General features: G+C 43.2%; 1 protein-coding gene across 10 annotated transcripts in view; it reads left to right on the top strand.

The window, feature by feature from the left end:
• Positions 1-20,713, top strand: part of TRAF3IP3 (TRAF3 interacting protein 3) — a 49,688-nt gene that overhangs the window by 18,800 nt on the left and 10,175 nt on the right. For all 10 annotated transcript variants that reach the window (XR_009763460.1, XM_061632043.1, XM_061632035.1 and 7 more), the window contains 8 exons: positions 928-957; positions 2,061-2,156; positions 5,523-5,594; positions 7,018-7,158; positions 10,560-10,697; positions 16,456-16,591; positions 17,450-17,512; positions 20,370-20,500. Coding sequence is in view for 9 of the 10 variants with exons in the window: in XM_061632043.1 (XP_061488027.1) it covers positions 928-957; positions 2,061-2,156; positions 5,523-5,594; positions 7,018-7,158; positions 10,560-10,697; positions 16,456-16,591; positions 17,450-17,512; positions 20,370-20,500 (807 nt within the window). In the remaining variant the exon portion in view is untranslated. The remainder of the gene's footprint in view (positions 1-927; positions 958-2,060; positions 2,157-5,522; positions 5,595-7,017; positions 7,159-10,559; positions 10,698-16,455; positions 16,592-17,449; positions 17,513-20,369; positions 20,501-20,713) is intronic.

The following is a 20,713-nucleotide window of genomic DNA, read 5'->3' as shown; positions in this document are numbered from 1 at the left end:
AAACCTAATGGCATTTGGGGGTCTGGCTGCATCTTCCTAGAAATTTGATGGGAAGCAGTAAACTTTGAGACATTTGGAGGAGACTAAGCTGTATCTTCCCCTATGTTCAAACTGTATACCTGTAAATAAGGCTTCTATTGCAAAATGCCAATAAGCCTCCAGTGACCTCATTCCAAGAAAGCAGTAGCCTCTGGAGTTTTCACTGCTTGGAGAAGCGGGGCATGCATAACAATATGCAACAACTTTTATTACGGTCTCTGTTAGCTGAGTGCACCTCTTAACCGGTATTTTCTTGGCTTTCTTAGTTTATAACAAGACTTTCTCTTTCTGCTGCTTGTCTGTGACTGCAGAACAGTCTTAGCAGTATAGACAGTTCTTAAGAGCCACTGAACCATGCACTATCTTGCCTCTTGAATAAGCCTGGAAAAACTCATTCGTGTGCTGCAGTCAATTGTGGATCATACACTAAATCAGCCTTCTGTCACATGGTGTCTTCCAGATGTTTTCGACTCTTAACTCTTAATCCAAAACATCTGGAGGACACCAGGTGAGGGAAGGCTGTCCTAAGTGGATAGTCTTTGTGTAGTGAAGGGTTTATCTTGAATCATTATTAGCAGGTACCCTTAACTTTGGAATGTTCAGCAGTTGTAAGTGCACAAAATGTTGTCTCTGTTACTTCACCAAAAAATGGGAAACACTTGGCCCTCCAGATGTTGCTGAACTACAGCTTGCATCAGCTCCATCCAGCATGGCCAATGGGTAGGGACGATGGGAGTTGTAGTTCTGCAACATCTAGAGGGCCAAAGGTTCTTCACCCCTGATTTAGAGGCTTAACAGAATGATTACAACTATTGTATATCTTGACAAATCCTAACATTTCCATGTTAAACTGAATTAGAATTTTAAATACATTTAATTCTGTTTCAGGAAATTGTTCAACTTTCTACCTACCTCACGGTGAGAAATTAACACTAACTCAATACATTTTATGAGAAGGGTTGTCCCATGACGTGCTTGTTTCTTCAGAAAGGACTTTGTCCTTTGGATAAGACCATAACTGAAAATGAGACATTAAATAGAAAGCATCAGTGCTGAAGCATGAGGGAAATTACCTCAGTTTTTCCGTGGACAGGTTTTGCTTTTGTCCTTGTGAAAGCATCATTTAGGGTCAACAGTGTATTCTCATTTGGGGCCTTAGCAGACTGCTTGGAAGTAGTAGCAGAGGAAAAAAGGATTGCATGTGGCTTGGGGCTTTGAGTATATTTCCACATGGTAAAGTCTGCCACCCACTGATGTTGCCATTTCCCCGTCCGTTTGGATTACCAGCAGTGTTAAGTGTAAGATCGCATGCAATACTTAATAAATCAGCCTGTTAGATTCATGGATTAAAAATCTTTTAATTGATTTTAAAATGCCCCCAATTAATCAGGCAGATTTTTTTTAAAAAAATGTTTAAATTACTTTAAATGCAATTAACAGGTATCCCCCCAACTGCCGAATCATCAGTTCAAAGGGAACTCAAATATCATCGAGTTCATCTCTGTGATTTTATACCTGTGAACTTAGAATTCTCTAAGATGGGCATCTTTTTAATAAGGACAAAGGAACTATACTTTTTTTTTCTTTGGAACTGTTGGGCTGCATCTAATGAGGGCACTGTGCTGGCAGAAGGTCCCTGGTAGACGTACCAGTGGTCTGACCTTATGCAACACTGGGATTTCCTTCAGAAAACTGATGTCACCCTAATACTATCGATAACACTGGAGCTAAGGAAATGGCATCTCAGGCATAGATTTGAAGAATGTTTAGAGGAAGAATTGCAGCTGAAAGATATTCCTTTGTGAGAAACAGGATCAGCAAATGCAGATTGATAGCACTTCAGGGGAAGTGGGTCCGAGAATATTTGCAGTCTCCAAACCCCATAAAGGGATTGGCAGATGCAGGGAGCTTCTCTGTGTGAAGCAGTCAAGTTGTTCTGAACCAACCTGGCACCAATTTTCTTATGCTTTTGTACCTTTTGTACACTCCACTGAGTGTGATTTCTCCTTTTCATTTTTCAGGAGGCACTCCACCGGGAGCTCGGGCTAAAGCAGAAGATGATGATTTTACAGGAGCTTCTCTCCACATTGCTGCAAGCAGCTGAAAAGTCTTGGAAGGTATTGTATGGTCATGCTGAGATTACCAGTGGCAGATGGTGTGGAGGGACACATTGCTGCTGCTTACCAGGAGGTAGAGGGGTGAGGCACCAACACCTTTTATCACTGTCTTATTGGGAGTGACCAGATGCATAGGAGAACATGGCTCCTGGACCTTTCGTAGTTTGGCAGAAGGCTTCTCTTGTGTAGTAGAGAACATTTCAATAGGTGGAGCTTTCCTCACCAATGCAGTGCTCCATTCTGACTAGGTGTACCTGCCAGAATCTCCTCTTCTAGGCATCTACAACAGGTACTAGGAAAGTACTGCACTCCAAGCCGGAGTGGAACATTTCCTAGTAATTATGCTTAAGACTGCACTCTTAGAGAAATAGACATGTACACTGTGCTCAGATTCCCTAGGCTGATCAGGCAGTGTCCTGTGCCAATGCTCAGCTTGATCCTATGTGCAAAAACAGCATACCTGCTTTCCATAGAACAAAGGTTGAAATCATTAGGCATTTTGGATAAAAGCTACAGACTTAGAAACTATATGCTTGGTTCAAACTGACAGAATATTGGATTCCTTGTTTATTCCCTCCTATCTCCCACCTTTTCCTCCTCCTTCCTTTCTCCTGCCCTTCCTCCCTTCTTTTTTGTTGATTGTATGCTTTTATTTTGTTTGAAAAAACTTAATTTTAAAAAAACCCAAAGCTCACAATGAATGGAGATGGTGTTGGAGTAGCATCCTGAAAAAAAAGAGAGAAATTGGATTTTAGGTACTTGAACTATTTAAAGTACGTCTGCACAAGTGCTCCTGTGCCGCTGCGTTTGTCCAAAATGAGGAAACAACACTTACAAAAAAGGAGGTTGTAGTAGACTTTGGGCCTTTTGGTGAGACTTGACCTTCTCAGAGGGATTTTGCCCAGCAGTACTTTGGTGGCTCCAGCTCCAATTTAGCTTTGATCACTAGATAACCAGACAGACATAATGAAATGGAATGGGAGCCTTGCTCCCAAGGTGGAAAGGCTTCATGTGGGGTGGAGGGCATGAGAACCTTTGTGCTCATTTTATCAAGATTTTAAATTACTGAGGAAGAACAACAGACAAGCACAAATAGTGCTGTGACTAATGATGCAACCAGCTCAAAGCATTTCTCTTTAGCTTAAGTAGCTTTTCAAAATCAGACAGGTAGGCAGTGTTGAAAGTTAGCCCTTAAGAAAATGCTTCAGGTAGAAAAAAGGCAATGCAAAATAGTTTGCCAAAAAGCTGAAAAATAAGATCAGCAAGAGCTCTGTCAGAAGAGAAACGCTACAGAACATGCACTGTTTGATGCTTTGTGGTTTGAGACTTCCTCTGTCAAACTGCAAGAGGAGTGGGGGTGGGGGCTGCGGGAAATAGCTTGACACCCTCGCTGGCAGGAAGTCTCGGTGAAACCTCAGCTTAGCAACAGGTGGGTGTGCACTTCATCTCTGAACGTTGCTGTTCTAGAAAAAAAAATCCACTGCAGTCTTTGCTTTTAGCTTACCTCTACAGAGGAACAAATAATCTTCTGCTGGTATTTCAAAACAAAATACAGATTGAAAGTTTTGAGATTTGGCACTGCATAAGTGGGAAGAGAGAGGAATTATTTTTTTAAAAAGAACCTCTTTAAAACCACAGATAACATCTAATATTTTCAGTGTCTCAAAGTGGAGCAAACCAGATGTAACATCTATCATGTAGTGCTTGATTTTTAAAGAAATAAGCAGCTAGCATCGGGTCAGAATCATGACTTGTGGGTGAAATTAAGCTTTAAACCCTTTGCTCCTACGGCAGACTAGAGATGGAAAGATCTGTCCATTTTGGTTCTCTCAGGTTCTCATTTTTCCCATCGTAAATTCAGTTTTCCACATTTCTGCAGCAATCTGTGATTTTTTTAAATATCCTCATGAAAATTCTCCAGGATTTTAGTGCAAATTTCTTCTGATAAATACATTTTTGAAGGCAGTTTTGACCAATGTACACATTTGATAAGCCATTTCTTGTCATATAATGCATTTGTGCATGTTAGTTTCACTCATACATTCATTTTTATGCACACTTTCTCCTAACATATCCATTTTTATACACATTGGTTAGCAAACTGCTTCGCAATATTTGAACAAGTGTGAATGTCGACGGATGGCTGTGTTTTGGTTCTCATACTGTTTTTGAAAGTGCAGATTTGATAGATTCGGCTTGAAATGCGAACTGGATCAAAATTCTCACCCATCCCTACTGTGAACCCACAACTGGAATCATATACACCAGGGTAGCCAATAGGGCGCCCTCGAGATGTTGTTGGACTCCAGCTCCCTATCATCCCCAACCAGACTGGCAAAATGGGATTTGGAGCCCAACAATATCTGGAGGGCACTATGTCGAATATCCCTGATTATACTCACACAACCCCACATACCTGATACTGGCAATGGGAGGAAAGCAGATTTTCATTGAAGTCATGAAAACCCGATTCCCTCCTTTCAGAATGGAAATGAGGCTGGGTAGAAAGATATGTGTGTGGCTCCTGTAGGCACTTATTGGCTAGTGCTCTGTAGCATTACTGGATGCAAGAGTATGCAACACACATATCTGAGCATTCCTGGAGCAGCAAATATTGTAAAATATATTTTTAGTTTTTCTTAAGTAAGGCAAATATATATATATATACTCCCCCCTGCAGTTCCCAGTAACTGGTATTCGGAGGCATCCTGCCTCTGAAAGTGGAGGTAGAACATAGCCATTGTGGCTAGTAGCCATTGATAGCGTTATCCTCCATTAATCTGTCATCTTGTGGGAATGAATTCTATCGTTTAACAAAGGGAAAAAAACAGTGCTAAGTTAGCCATTCCTCTATACAGCAATTGCCTGCTAGGTAAAGGTCAGTTCCCTATTTTTGGAAACATTTTTTTACTGAACAGAATGAATTCCCATCTCCAACCCTAGAATTCCCAACACCTAAAATTTAAAATCTTGATAAAATGAGCACACAGGCCCCTCCCCACCCAGCACAAATGCTATTCACCTTGAACATTATGTCTGCCTGCCTGGTTATCTAGCAATCAAAGCTAATCAGGAGCTAGAACCACTAAAGTGCCACAGGGTGAAATGACTCTGAGAATGTGATGTCCTTGTAGGCTTAGAATTGTAAAGTATCACTGAATGGCATCAAGTCTGCTACAGTATGATACCAAAGGTGGGGCTGATTTCACCTGAATTGTATTCTGAAAAGAAACTCCAAATTTGAGTGCACCAGGGCCCAGAAGCAGTTTATTTGGGGTGGGGGAGTCTTTTGCTTTGTTTTTTGACAAATCTTCACAAGCTGATTATTTAAAATCCCCAATCTTTTCTTCCCTCTCTTTCTGTTAGGGTCAGTTAAATGAAGACAAACTCAAGTGCAGACTGGGTGCACTGGAGAATCAACTGCAAACCTGCACCCAGGTAACGTCTTGGGCTCAGAAACAGAAGGCCTGTTTCTTACAGCTTCAACACTTTTGAAAACTATATTGGAAATAGCCATCCTCTGTATTCTTTGAGTGCCCTGTTCTTCTTCAGAGTCTAATACTTGGCTATGACCTTCTTGGCTCCCTCATGGAGATTCGAATTGTGTTATAATGTTAGCATGGTCTAGATTCACAGGAATCACTTCACAGGTATGGGCTAAAGGGGAGGAGATTACAAAGATGCTCAGAAAATGGTGAATTGAACATCAGATTTTGAGTATTATAACTTGTTTTCCGAGGCTTATGAGGTTGGTCGGAGGCTGAAACCAGTGCAGAATGATGCCAGTATACCTTGTTACAGGATTTGTGTTGGCTGCCAAATGGCTACCAGGCTCTATACAGCTTAGGATCAGGTTACTTGAGAGACCACCTTATCTCTTACTTTTCTGGTAGGTCACTGCATTCTGCAGGAGAGATTCCCCTTAAAGTCCAAAAAATATCAGAAGCCCACTCTGCTGTAACTCTGATTAAAGGTTTAAAATGGCTGTCCCTGTTTTGTAGAGTAGCATCCCTGTTGAGATACAACAGGCACCCACAATCTGTACTTTTTTCAAAACAATTGAAGACATTTTCTGTTTTGACAAGCTTTTTCAGCTGGATAAAAAGGTCTGTGCCATAGGTGTTCATTTTGACTAGTTTTTAAAACCATCTTTAGTTGTTTATTGTACTGTTTTTAAATCTATTTTAGTTGTTTTTATGGTATGCTTGTAAATCGCCTTGGGGCTAATGTAAAAGGTGATGCATAAATTAATAAGAACTGAGCAATACATTATCTCCTGAGCACATTTGGAATCTCCCCCCCCTTTCCGTTCTTGCATTTGGTGGTGTCCCTTCTTTCCTCCACTACTTTGCACAAATAGATCTCGTGAGTTCAGATGATAGGGTCATTGTTGAAAAATTGCATCGTGAGGCCATCAATAGTTCTTTGCCTTTCCAGATAGGTAGGAGATAGCAATACATTAACATTTAAATCAAATCAATATGAAGGCTCATTACTTGTGTTCCTTACAAATAATATGAGCAAATTTCATTTTTTTAATTATTATTTTAGGCTGGATCTATTGTATTGTTGATTTTTTAAAAAAAGACTGTCCAACCCCAGCCTGTATCGGAATAAATGCAATTTTGAGCCAGGTATTTTTTTAAAAAAAATTATTGTCCTTCATATCTTGGAGTTGTCTGAATGAATTGAATGAAGATCATTCAGTTAATGGGAATTGTGGAGTAACGTTGGTTTAGTTCATTGCCCACTGTGAAAATTCTCCAGGACATTTTGTTTACCTTGGTGAACTATGGATCCTATTGGTTATAATATTTTTAAATGAGGAATCATTCTTCAGCTCTCAGTTGATTTGTTTTAGAGTTACTCAAAGCAGAGCTTAAAGAGGATTCTCCTGGAAATGGAAGATCAAAAGCAGAACTATGAGCAGAAAGTGAAAGAGTCACTTCAGAAGCTGCTTGAGGAGAAACTGCAAGTGGAAAGCCAACTCCAGAATGCCCAGGTAGGCATGGCATTTCCACCTGGGACAAGGATATGATTGGGCAGGATTAACACAGCATACTCCAGTAGCTAGTATCTTGCAAACAGGAATTTTGTTGCACATTAAGTGACCTGCAAGGTGGAATCTCCAAAGCAGTGCAAGAGGTGCATTTTCAGACTGATAATGAATACCACTTGGATGCATCATGGTGGCTACTCCTGCTTGAAGCATAATCTTAACCATGTTGCTCATTGAAAGGGTGGGATGGGGATTACGCCTGCCAGTAGCATACCAACATTCACAGGTGTTTCCCTAAACATATTATTACCCCACCCTGTGTACAAAGGAGTTGTTTAAAGTAGCACACAGAGAAGTGCCACAACACTAAAAAGCAGCCCCAGAGGTATCTATGGTGGAGGGAAATGTACTTACAGAAAGTATTAAGCTGATGCAGTTCAGTGGCTAAAAGATGGCAGTTTCTGGTCCAGATCTTACCTCTGCCATTTTTCCTCAGCCTCAAACCCCAGCAAGGCATCTTGTTTGTAATTATGCTGTCAGCAGTATACAGCAGAGAGAAAAGCCCAATTAATGGATAATGTATTTTGATCATTTGAATTAATTTTCAGCAAACTCTTCAGCATTCTACAGCTCCCAAATAGAATCCCACAGAGTAAATAATGCACTCACATCTGCAGAGTAACTAGCCATCTTGCAAACCATTTGCATTTATTTTATGACTTTGAAAAGTGCTTGCACCATCTTTTGAACAATCCAGCAGCCACAAGGGGAAGAGGGGTTAACCTATTCCTCTTGTGCTATCTTACCAAGGATAACAACCACATTCCTCCTTCCCTGCAAAGCAGCCATTTGCTATAGCAGGTTCAGAGGGCAATTTTTCATTGGAAAAACATTGTATAGGGCAGTGGTAGCCAGCGTGGTGCCCTCCAGATGTTTTGCACTACATCTCCCATCTTCCTCTACTGTTGCCCATGCTGGCTGGGACTGATGGGAGTTGTAGTTCAACCATCTGGAGGGCACCACATTGGCACCCTGGTATTGGGGAAGAGTTAACTTCCTCCCCCTGTACTGTCCTGATCTAAATTGGAGCCCCTGCTGGTTCTATTTTTTTAAAAAATGAGAGATACATAAATGCAGTCATATTTTGGCCCTACAACAGCCTGTTCCTTCATTTCTCCACCAGATGGCACCAGATGGACAGCTATATAGCATAAAATCAAAGATTTCGAGTGAAGCAAGTTCTGCTTGAGAGAATGTTTTGAATTTTTGTTCCATCCAACTCTTCTTCAGGCAGAAATATCAACTGTTACTTTGTCACAGAATAATGGGAGAATATGATGAGTCCCTTTGCTCCTTCAGAGGCTATCAGAGAGTACTTCTGGAAGTAAATTTGAAAATAGCAAATGCCGGAAGCTCTTTTTAGCAGCATGCTTCTTGAAGGAGAGGGAAGGGAAGGATTCAGGTCAGTCTAAGACAGTATATTGATGAATCTCAGAGACCGACCGGATATTTTGGCACAACCAGGCAAATGCTAGAAGAGAAAAAATATGGTGTCCTTGCTCCCAACCATAGGAGCAGACTCAGGACTCGGAGAGTTTTTTTCTGCATAAAGCTTTATTCCAGAAATGAGAACAGGGATGTAGCATCTCATGCTAGGCCTAAACTGGGATTCAAACAGGAACAGGCATACTAGATGTTGGAAGCAACAGCAGACAAATTGCTACAACAGCAAATAGAGGCGGTGCTACTTCGTCTATACAAAAAAGGGGAGGACACTCTTAGCACTATGGTTGTGAGCACACTAGTCACCTACAGCAAAGCATTTCCATTGGCCGCACCTGGAGGGGGAACGATCAATTGCAAAATCTCTTTAAAGCGATTTTTTTTAAAAAAAATGCACTCATGCAGCTCCCACCACATTTTACAGTAAAAAGGGGTGGGATTTGACTAGTGTCATGTCCCCCCGTTTTCAGAAAAGAGAGGTGGAGACAAACTGGAATCGATAGAACAGTGTGTCTATACCCTATCAGCACAAGTTGCAAGACGGGGGCTACAGTGTGGGTGGTGGATGAAATTGTAACCTTCTCTTCTCTGTCCTCCATGACCTTGGAGACAGGCCAGTATCTGAATCTGCTGAGTCGCTTTCATTTTCCTCTGCCTGAAAAGTTCCAATGTTTTTGTTAGTACTTATCTCTTTTGCCGTTACACTTTGCCTTGGTGCCTCAGGAGAGTCCTCACCACCAGCCAGCTGAGACAAAGAAAGGCTGTCTGAGCCTTGCTCAGTAACTCCAGCAGCCAGCTTCGAGGCTTCTGGAGACACATCCTCTGTAACCCCCTCTTTTCCTTCATCAGTGCTGGCAGTGTCCTCCCCAATATCAGTAATCCCTTTCCATTCTCCCAACCTTGCCAGAGATTCCCCTTGGGGCCCATGACATTTGGATTGAATCAGAACTTCACCTTCCTCTTGGGAAACTCCGAGAGCAGATTTTGACGGAGGGGCTGTAGGGGGCACAAAAGGAAAAGAGAAGGAAGGGAAGTTCTGCTGTGCAAGTGGAAGCTGTTTTGCTCACTCAGTTATTTACTTGGATACAACTCCCTAGTATTAGGTACAGGAAAGAAAGTTATGCCATTTAGGTATATTATCATGAATGCAGTATTTTTAATCTGTACAGGTTGAACCGTAGAATCATTGAGGTCAAATCCCTGCTTGCCACACCTCTATAGTAGGGATGCTTAACAGGAGGCCCATGATCCTGATCTGCTCCTCCCCCCAGTACATCTGACAATTTTGTCTGCAGCGTCAGAATCTGCAGCGGGTGCAGTGCTGGGCAGGGCAGAGAGGTTTCAACAGAGAGGGAAGGAAAATATGCCCCTGCTCCTCTGTCGATCTGTATGGTTCAGCCAAAGGGGTGGGGGATATTTTGTGTCTGTCTCTGTGTGGTGCCTATGTGCTCTGATGTCTGCATGTATGTACAAGACTGTGAGTTGGCCTCTTGTGGCCACATTCACCACTGGACTGTGGCCTCTGGAAGGGCTGCAATGAAACAATGCGGTCCTTGGGCCAAAAATAAAAGTTTAGCTAGCGCTGAGAGCTTCCCAGCCTCTGCTTAGATGTTCCCAACAAGAGGCAGCCCACCACCTCCCAAGGCATTCTGTTCCACTGTTAAGCAACTCCTACTCTTGGGAAGTTTCTCCTAATGTTTCATTCCCCTGCAATTTCCACTCATTGGTTCTAGTCCTGCCCTCTGGAGCAACTGTCTCCTGAGTTCCTGTCCTGGTCGTAGAAGGAGAAATAATTAAATAGTTCTGTCTACAATTAATTGTTCACCCCCTCTGTTGCTTGTCTCTGTAAAGAAGGTATGTTTCTTAACTGTCACACTTACATGTAATCTTGTTCTTCCTAGAGAGCCCTAACTGTTGCAGAAGAAGACGGTACCCTCTGGAAAGAACACTACAACACATTAAAAAAAGACTGGAGCCAGCTGACTGACAAGCACATTGAACTAGAAAACAAACTTCATGTCCTGGAGAACAAATTTCAGGTAATGTCTTTGTCTCTCTCTGCAGCTACCTTTCCTTTCACACCAGCGAGTCAGGTATTCAGTTCCCAAAGTTAGAATTTAGAATAGAAATAATAGTGACTAACATCACAGAACTGTTGAGAGGATGAACAGTGGCCAGAGAAGGTACAAAATGCAGCTGAGAGATGCACATTCCCCAAACCTATTGGGGATTGTGCATATTGGCTGGAAAATGTACAAAAATCAGCCAATAAATGCACATTCTCCAAGGCCTTTCAAGATTATGTATATTGACTGGGAAATGTGGACAATTAAAAGCAACAAACAGAACTTAACCCAAGCTTGCTATGGATTCCTATAAGGAATCCATTAATGACTTAAAAATATACATGTGACTTACAAAACAGAGCATTTTTATTTTTCTAGCAAAATGTTTCAGCTGGTGAAGGTGGAAGCCAAAATGTTTTGCTAGAAAAATCTCCTTCTGTTTTGTTAATCACAGTTATATACACATGTGCGCTCACACCCACACACTCATGCCCACACATTTATACATATACATACTGTTAATGGGTTTGGGGGTTGAGATAGATGATTTCTATGAGTCCTCTTCCAGCCTCTGATCTGGAATCCTGCACCTGGATTTTGAAGCTGAGAAACCTGCTCTGCTGGTCAGATGAGTCTCCTTAGTTAATCTAATAGAGTGGCCAGGTGGGCTAATGGGTCTGTCAAGTGCCCATTAACTGGCGAATGGGCCAAGGAGATCCTATTGTTATTGAAACTCTTCAGATGAGCCCCCCCCCCTCCTGGTGCAAAAGAGAGGCTTGTGTTTTTAGTTGAGTTTGAGGAACGGGTGAGAACTGGAGACATGCAGAGAGGCTATGTCCCTGCAACATGGCTTTAAGTTGCCTCCTATAAGCCTGATGGAACAGCAAGATCTATTGGACTGCTAATGCTTTGAACCCCTCCATCTTAAGCTCAGGTTGGAATGCGTGTAAATAAAAATCATATTACCTAAAATACACCACAGTCTCCGCTGACCTTCTTTCGAAGGAAACCCAAACCCTGGGCAAGCGCAGGGACCCCTGGAGATCTCTCACCACTCAGAGAATGGGGTGGTGCGCAGCTTAAAACAATCACAATCAAATCACAATACAATTTAATCACAATTAAAATCACAATACAATAAAAATAGATTACAGTCCAAAAACAGCAACAATAAAATTACATAAAATACATGAAATTACATAAAAACAAACTTAGGCAACAGTGGCAGAGATCCCAGATAAAAATGACCTTCACAGATAATACTGTTGCGCGCCTCCCCCAATCTCCGAGCGGTGAGATTTCAGGGGTCCCTGCGCCTCTCCAGGGTTTGGTTTCCTTTGGGAAGAAGGTCAGCGGAGACTGTGGTGTCTTTATGAAATATGATTTATTTATTTACACGCATTCCAACCTGAGCTTCAGAATGGAGGGGTTCAATGCATCAGCAGTCCATTATCCAGCTTTTCCATCTGGGTGCAGGGGCATCCTATAGCCATGATGCAGAGGAATAGCCTCTCTGCATGCCTGCAGCCCCAGCCATTCTCTAGCACACACTAAAAACTCTAAACATACTTCTGCCAGCTCCCAGGAGTCGGGGGAGAGACTCTCCTCCAGAAGAGTTTCAATCACAAAAGGGGTCTTCCTAGGCCATTCACCATTGCTAGGCAACTGATCGGCCCATCATCTTACCTGGCCACTCCATTTGCTGCTCCAGGAATGCTCAGATATGTGTGTTGCATACTCTTGCATCCAGTAATGCTACAGAGCACTAGCCAATAAGTGCCTACAGGAGCCACAAACAAAGGAGATTCATCTGGCTAGCGGAGCCAGCCCCCAGGGCATAGGATTCCAAATCAGAGGCTGGAAAAGTGACTCACAGAAATCATCCATTCCAACCCCCCATGCTCATAACAATACTTAGCAGGCAAAAGCTTGACAGAATAAAAATGTCTTGACCACCCTAATAAGATAGCCAGAGAAGAGATAATCTGCACTCCATGGGGCAAGGTATTCCACAGTGTAAGTGCAGCAGTCATGGGAAAGCCTTATCTCTAGTTGTTATCAACCATACCTCCACGTAGGTAGGACACAGAAAATGGCCTCTCCTTCTGATCTTAGGGAGCAGGCAAGATGGTTCCTCACCCTGAGCCTCATGGTCCAGTTGATAGCTGCTGTGCTGAGGAGAAGGGCCACAGCTCAGTGGTAGAGCACCTGCTTTGCATGCAGAAGGTCCACGGTTCATTCATCAGCATCTCCAGGTAGCGTTGGGAGTGTCCCTGCCTGAAAATCCTGGTGAGCTGCTGCCATTCAGTGTAGACAATACTGAGATAGATGGACCAGTGGTCTGACTCCGTATAAGGCAGCTTCCTATGTTTCTATGAGAGTGACTCATCATGCCAATACAAGGGGATAAATAGCCATTGTGGTGCATGCCAGATGTTGCTGGACTACACCTCCTTTCAGCCCCAGCCAGAATTGCGAATGGTCAGGAATGATGGTAATTGTAGTCCAGCAACATCTGGAGGGTACTGTGTTGGCTACCTCTGATTTATGCTAATCCCAGGAACACCAATGCTTTAGTTGGACAGCAAGGCTATGCCTCACAAAGGTCATTGTGTCAACCTAGAAGGGAATAAAGAGGTGAGGAAAATTCCCTCTCAAAAAGTTTAAGTTCCCTTAATTTTCATTGATACTTTAGGATACAGAGTGTGAGATCTGCCCAAATTAAACTACTTACCTTTGTGGTAAGCCAGCTATAGGTGCACTATCTAGAAATTCTGTATTAATGTTTTACTTTTAGAGGTAGTTGGAAAATGTCTTTCCTACAAATATGTTACAGCCAGTTTCTGGTTTTGAAATCAGTTTCAAAATAAAGAACTAATTTGTTTCCAAAAAACATAAGTACTTAAATTAAGCTAGAGAAGGTTTTAGCTAAAAAATTCCCAAACACTACTCCTTTTCGCTGAAAAGGAAATTTTATGATATATATACACATACACCTACATACATACCCACCCTACTGGTTCTCAGACTTCTACTCATAGGGCCCACTTAAGTAGGGTTGCCAGGTCAGTAGTATCCCAAAACCTGAGATGTCATGGGGCAGGCCCTAGTGATGTCATGGGGTGGGCCCCAGTGATGTCATAAAGCATGATACATTATCAACCACAGTTGCTTGGAGCATACCATTCAAACAAAAAAAATGCCTTTCCTGTCCAAAACACCTTCTGTCGACTTCTGTGCAAGAACCCAGTAAATTCTTTGCAAACTTCAAGAGATGGACACCTAGGGATATTGGGAGGGGTGTGTGGAGAGAGAGAGAGAAAGAAGTTCTCTCAAGGACAGATCTATCCTGTTTACTTGCCGCCCTGGGCTCCTGCTGGGAGGAAGGGTGGGATATAATAATAATAATAATAATAATAAATGAACATTAACACTAGCTCCACCAAATAATATAAATTAATGAATTATTTAAATCACTCATTGCATCTTAGAGGAATGCAGGAGCATGAAATATGGTCTATCCAGATAATAAATCCAATCTCTTGCACAAATACCTAGAAGGTCATATTTGATGAAGATCAAAGTACTGCAGGAATTATTTTAGGTATTAATCCTTAGGAGAAATAGTTCTTCCACTATACACACCACGTTGTACATTCCCATTACCCTCTGCTTAAGACAATAACATTTTTCTAAATCCTGTGATGTTAAAATCTAAAGCTCTCCTATAAAATTTTACATTTTATAAATGATATATTATAGATTAATTACAGAACTTCTGAAATATATTTTCCTTATGCTGGAAGCACTAGTTAGTCTCATTTAAAAAACCCTCCATTTTTTACATTTTCTAGGTTTATTAACTCTGCCACACATACTTCTTATTTTAAAATGTGTTGTCCTGGAGTGCTCCAATCACTAGAGGCCTAAACCCAAGTATGGAACACATCTCTTCTAGTCTAGCACCGGAAAGCACACCAGGGCAGTTGTTCCACAGAATCTACAAACCTGTAAAAATTATAGATATGCCATGCATTAATTAGTGCATGGTGCGTGCACATCACCAGCGGCATCTTAAGGCAAAAGGACGGGCCATGTACCTGAGCCTCAGTGTATGAGGTGCAGTCAATGAAGGGGGGGCATAGGGAGCTGCCTGCCACCAAGTCAAACCATTGGGTACATCTATCTCTGTACTGCCAACACTGACTGGCAGCAGCTCTCCTGCATTTCAGGCAGGGAGTCTTCCCAAGCGCCACCTGGAGATGAACCTGGGACCTTCTACATGCAAAGCAGGTGCTCTGCCCACTCAGCCACAGTCCTTCTGCAGGGAGTGTGGGGAGTTCCGGAGGGGGGAGAGGATGCTGGGGTGGCTCAAGGCATGTTTGAGGGAGAAGGGAAACTGGGGGAAGGGGGGCTCTTTTGGCAGGAGCCCAAACTGAAGTCAACCTGCAACAAGGTGTGGCATGAGGGGGTGCCCACCTGCATTGACCCAAGTGTGTGAGGAGGGTTTGGTTCAGTTTTGTTTTTTGGGACGGGAGCAGGCGGGAGACTATTAGAGGGTGGTTAATCCAGGCAGCGCCCTATCAGTGCTGGGGAGGGAGCAGCACCAGGGATCAAGGGTGGCTCTCTAGTCCTCATGGAGGATGGTGGGTTAAGAACCTAAGAAGAGCCCTGCAGTGCTGGATCAGGCCGTGGGCTCATCCAGTCCAGCACATCCTCTTCTCACAGTGACTGACCAGCTGCGGGGGCCCTGCACTCCCCTTCCGCAATCTATGGCAGGATAGCAGAGCAGAAGCTTCAGAGCCGCCCACGATTCTCCCGTTTCACATACCTTTCTCTCTGCTGTTTTTTGCAGCGCATGCAGGTTTGCCATCAATTAAGATGGCGGCCGAGGTTTCCCTAAGGGGCTGAAGCCTCTGCCGCCATCTTGGTTGATGGCAGCAATACGAGCGTGTAGCACACATGCATGCCATCAACCAATATGGTGGCAGAGGCTTCAGCCCCTTAGGGAAATCTCGGCTGCCATCTTGTTTGATGGCAAACCTGTGCGTTCTTCAAAAAACAGCAAAGAGAAAGGTAAGTAAAGCGGGGGAATGGCGGGGGGCTTGGGATCTCCTGCCCTGCAGCCAGCCCTACTGGGTGGCCATGCCACACCATGCCAAAAACCGGAGATCCAGGGACAGGGTGTGTGGTCTGGCCGGGGAGCCAGAAAGCACCCCCAAAGTCGGAGCCTCCGGCCGAAAACCAGAGATCTGGTAATTCTACAAGACAGCTGAAAATTATGGAGGCAGAGTTCAGCACAATCGACTGCCAGTTACTGACGTAATTTTCTACTGCTGTCTTTTCCATCTTTGGAAATACCTAAATTCTTTTTGACTGCATATTCCTTGCAGCAAGGAGTTCCATAGTTCGACTTTCCTAAAGCTAAGCACAGACATTTGCTTTGGAGGTATCGTGACAACCTCCCCACTATATGTTTTTTATAAACTGCTCCTGTAATTTCTTTTCCTATTCTCCTTTCACACTCAATTTTTACGTTATTGTTCCACCCCCTTCCCATCTGCTAAAAAAATTGAATAAGCTGTCTTTTTAGTACAGGGACTGGTCTCCTTCCTCGTTCTTATAGTGTGTGTGAGGGCCAAAGACACTTCATAAGAGTTTTCATGCACCTCTTTTTCATTACTTCTTTGCTAACCAGTTCTTTGTTATCATGGCTGTTTCCTACCTGCAGTGGTCAGACACCCAGAACTCTCAGCTCCACGAAGCTCTGCAGAACTTGGAAACCGAACGTGCTCATCTCTATTCCAGAATTGACAACCTGCAAGAAGACAACAAGCTCACAATTGAGTGTCTCGGTGTAGTGGAAGGTAAGACATTTATACACTGGATAATGACAGATCAGGGTCTTGGGCAAGGAGGGATGTGAAAAAGTTTGAGGGTTTTTTAAAAAAAATGAATCTGACACCTAATCTACTGTTTCCAATGTGGTATCTATTAGGTTTTGATCAATTCTTCTGTAGAGATAAGGAGATGTTGGTGGGAAAGCAAGTGACACAGGCTTCATTTGCAACTACACCTCCTCTGAATGAACATAATGGATTGCTTGTTTGAAAGATTACTGCAGTGTCTAGCTCACAAGCTAGACTGAGAAGACTTCTTCCAAATATGCTAGTTTTCTGCATGCAGAGATGGAGGTGCTTGTGGGCCACCAATTCCCTGTGCACGTTCTGTGGCTGTCCCCCACATGGAAGATTGTACCACATGCCCCCCCAAACATTTGGATCTTTATTTTTTTTAAAAAATGTTTTTATTAAAAATATGTATATACCGCCTGTCATATAAATCATATCCAGGCAACAAGTCAAGGGCAAGTGATTTTAAGTCAAGGTGAACTGACTTCTTCAGAAAAAAATTAACTCAAGAAGAGTGGGCCTATTTCTGCTTGTGCTGTGAGCTGCTTAAGGAATACTGAACAAATGTGTCAGCCTGTTTTCCCCATCTGGGCAGTGGCGATAACACAATCTTGACTCAGAAAAAGGAAAACATTTGCAAATTGCAGTGCTCAAAACCACAATATAGTGTTGACCTCTTGATTTCAAAGTAGGGGATTTCCTCCCTAAATACAACTCCCACTTGTGATGCCAAATGCTGTTGTTCAGGGAGAAGGAATGTCCCATGCATACAGTTGACTGTGTTGTTCCTGAATAGTTGTTTTTTAATTTCAGGCAAGCTGCGAAGTGAAGAAAGACAGAAGCTACTGCTGGAGGCAACAATTAAGCATTTGCACAGTAAGTAAACCTTTGCGATTCAAAGAGTTTGACAATGAACATTCAGGCCCACAAATGCAGTGTTCACACATTGTGCTTTGTGGTATAATCAGGGCCGGCACCAGGCATGCCAGGGGCCTTGGGTACCAACCTGACCCGGGCCCCAGTACCTGCACACACTCATACAGCCAGGCATGATTGGGCCCTTGGGCACCAGTCTGCCCCGGGCACGCAGCTCCTGCATGTTCCACCTACCTCTCTCCTGCATCCTGCTGCTGCACATGCAGGGCTGCCATCAACCAATATGATGGTGGAAGCTTCTCCAGGGGCTGATACCCTGCTGCCATCTTGGTTGATGACACCTATGTGCGGTATGCTATGCGCACACACGCACACATTCCTGCCATCAACCAAGATGGAGGTAGGTGCATCGGCCCCTTAAAGAAGCCTCCACCACCATCTTGGTTGATGGCAGCCCTGCATGCTCACCTCGCGCAGCAGCAGAAGACAGGAGAGAAAGATAGATGGTGCGAGCGGTGGGCGGCCTGGAAGCTCCCTCCCTGCAATCCGCAGCAGGATCACGGAAGGGGAGCGCTACTCCCCCACGCTAACAAGGGGCCCTTCAGGGGCCCCTGTAGGTCACAGGGGCCTTGGCCAGGGCCCAACCTGGCCACCCTTTGGCGCCGGCCCTGGGTATAATACTGTTATGAACATGGGGGTTGGGATGGATGATTCCTGAGGGTCACCTTTCCAGCCTCTGATTTGGAATCCTGTGCCTTGGAATGAGGAACTCTCTGCTGGTCAAACGAGTCTTTCCCCAGCCTGTTGCCCTCCAGTTGTTTTGGAATACAACTCTCATCAGCCCCAGCCAGCATGACCAATGGTCTTGAAATTTTATAATTTTTTCGTGGTGCCCCCTACAACCACTATCAAGTCACAGATCACATCTGTTTCCATTGACAGAATTGCAAAAATCACAGATTCAGTTCTTTCCAGCACTGTCATGGCACAAAACATTGGACCCAAGGCAGAGATCCTTATGGATCTCATTATTTTTCAGGGGATCCCCTCGAAACACCATCAAATCATAAGTCACCAATGTGTCTAGCTACAGATGTGTTTTGTGGTTGGTGGTTTTGTCATCCTACATAAAAATCTTGAAGTTCCATGAGGATATGTGACTTGGATCAAAGTGTTTCTGGTTCTGGCAAGCACCAAATCTCACTTTTATTGAACAGTCTATTACTTTAAGCTTTGCTTTCGTGGTGGTTTGTTTGGGGACCTTTTGTAATATCGTGCAATTTCAAGGGGACCAGTTTTAATTCTGCTGGATCTGATTTTTACTCTTGGAAAAAGCTGTGTGTATGTGTGTGTGTGCACGTGTGCGCGTCTTCTTTATGTCTTGGAGGTGGAGAGTGACCAGGGGGAAAGGGGGAGAGAAGCAACCAGAAGGGGTGTAAATTGAGGAAAACAGAATATACTAAGTACAGTAAACAGTACTTACTGTCACAGTGATAATTTCCTGTATATCAGTATGTGAAGTGATGTAGCCCAAGTTCAGTTCCTTACTAAGCCATCAAGATCCCCACAATGGTCTAGACCCGGTTGCTCTAGGGGCTAACCTGTTTCACACACTTCACACACACATAAGTCCCTCACAAATCCACAAGTCTCTCTCTCTCTCTCTCTCTCTCACACACACACACACACACTCTTCATAAATTAATAAAATAATAATAAATAATAATTTCCTTAAATGCAAAATATCGCAATTGATTTCTATGGGCAGCTCTGAAAACCCCTATTTTGCCTTAGTCTAGCCCAGAGGCGGGAAACCTGTGGCTCTTCAGCTGTTGCAAGACTACAACTCCCATCATTCCTAAACGTTGGCCATTAGGAGTTGGAGTTGGAGCTCAACAATATATAGAGGGCCACAGGTGGTCCACCTCTGGTCTTACCATTAAGTCTATGCAATCTATTTGCCACCTAGTAGTATTCTCATCTAGTGGTGATTGTGCAAGTGAAGCACTAACTGACTGCACTGTAATGTGATTTGCCCCTAAGTAACTCATTGACTTAAATGGGGGACTGAAAAGCTCAAATATTCCTAAAAATTCTACAGATTTTCACAAAAAGAAACAGGGAAAGACCTCAGCAATTTCCTTGAATTTTAGATGCATGTAAAGGGACAATGAAAGAAACATGGGAAAGGGGCATAGTTCAGTGAAAGAGCATCTGCCTTGCATGCAGACAGTCCCAGGTTCAATCTCCGGCATCTCCAGGTAGGGTTGGGAGAGACTCCTGCCTGAAATCCTTGAGAGCCGCTGCCAGTCAGTGTAGACAATACTGAGCTAGATGGACCAATGTTTGACTCAGTATAAGGCAGCTTCCTATGCTCCTATGTTTGTTGCTGTTGTTATGTGCCTTCAAGTTGACTACTACTTATGGCGACCATGTGAATCTCCAAGAGCATAAACGTTTGTTCTAGGAGAAAACTGGTGTATTCCAGTAATTCCTCAATGGATCTGTCTGAAATTTAGTCAAAACTATGGTACTATAAGCATAAGATATTTCATGCTCAATTTCAGACTGTTTTGACAAATTGTCTTAACAAATCATACTAACTGGAGCTTTTCAAATGGTGGGATGCAGTTCAACCTATCTGGTTTCTTTACACAGTTAGTCTCTTCCCTGTATAATCCCATCACACCTTTTAAAAGCACAGTCAGCTTTACTTTCAGGGCGAATGGGTTGCTTTGGTCCTAGGAAAACCAGATTTTAATTAATGCAATAGCTGCATGACAGCCTTCCTGCATGGTGACAAGGATGCTAAAATGAAAGGGCATTATTCTAATAAAAAGTCTGCCTGCTTTTTTAGAGCAGGGTGTCAGCTCAGCCAGAAGAACCAAACAGAATGCCCAGTCAAAAGACCATGAAAGTGGAAGAGAGAGCAGCCTGGAGGACCAGCTACAAAAGTGGACATCCCAGCTCGCAGCTAAGGAAAAAGAGGTGAGGAGGTGACTCAGGCAGGAGATTAAAGGATCTCATTAGGAGATTAATTGCTATTTTCAAAAGCCTTCCAATGCAGATATGCAAACTCTGGATGGCATTAAGTGTCCGATCTCCTATATACATTTGTTCAGTTTGCTTAACAGATGTCAGACTGTCAAAACACTCTAAACACATTGATTTGAATGTGTTTAATTTTGAAGTGACTTCCAG

The sequence above is a fragment of the Rhineura floridana genome, chromosome 6 (assembly GCF_030035675.1).
Source record: "Rhineura floridana isolate rRhiFlo1 chromosome 6, rRhiFlo1.hap2, whole genome shotgun sequence".
In the NCBI taxonomy this organism is placed as follows: domain Eukaryota; kingdom Metazoa; phylum Chordata; class Lepidosauria; order Squamata; family Rhineuridae; genus Rhineura; species Rhineura floridana.
Note: the sequence above shows the minus strand (reverse complement) of the source record. Positions and strands in the feature narration are given on the sequence as shown.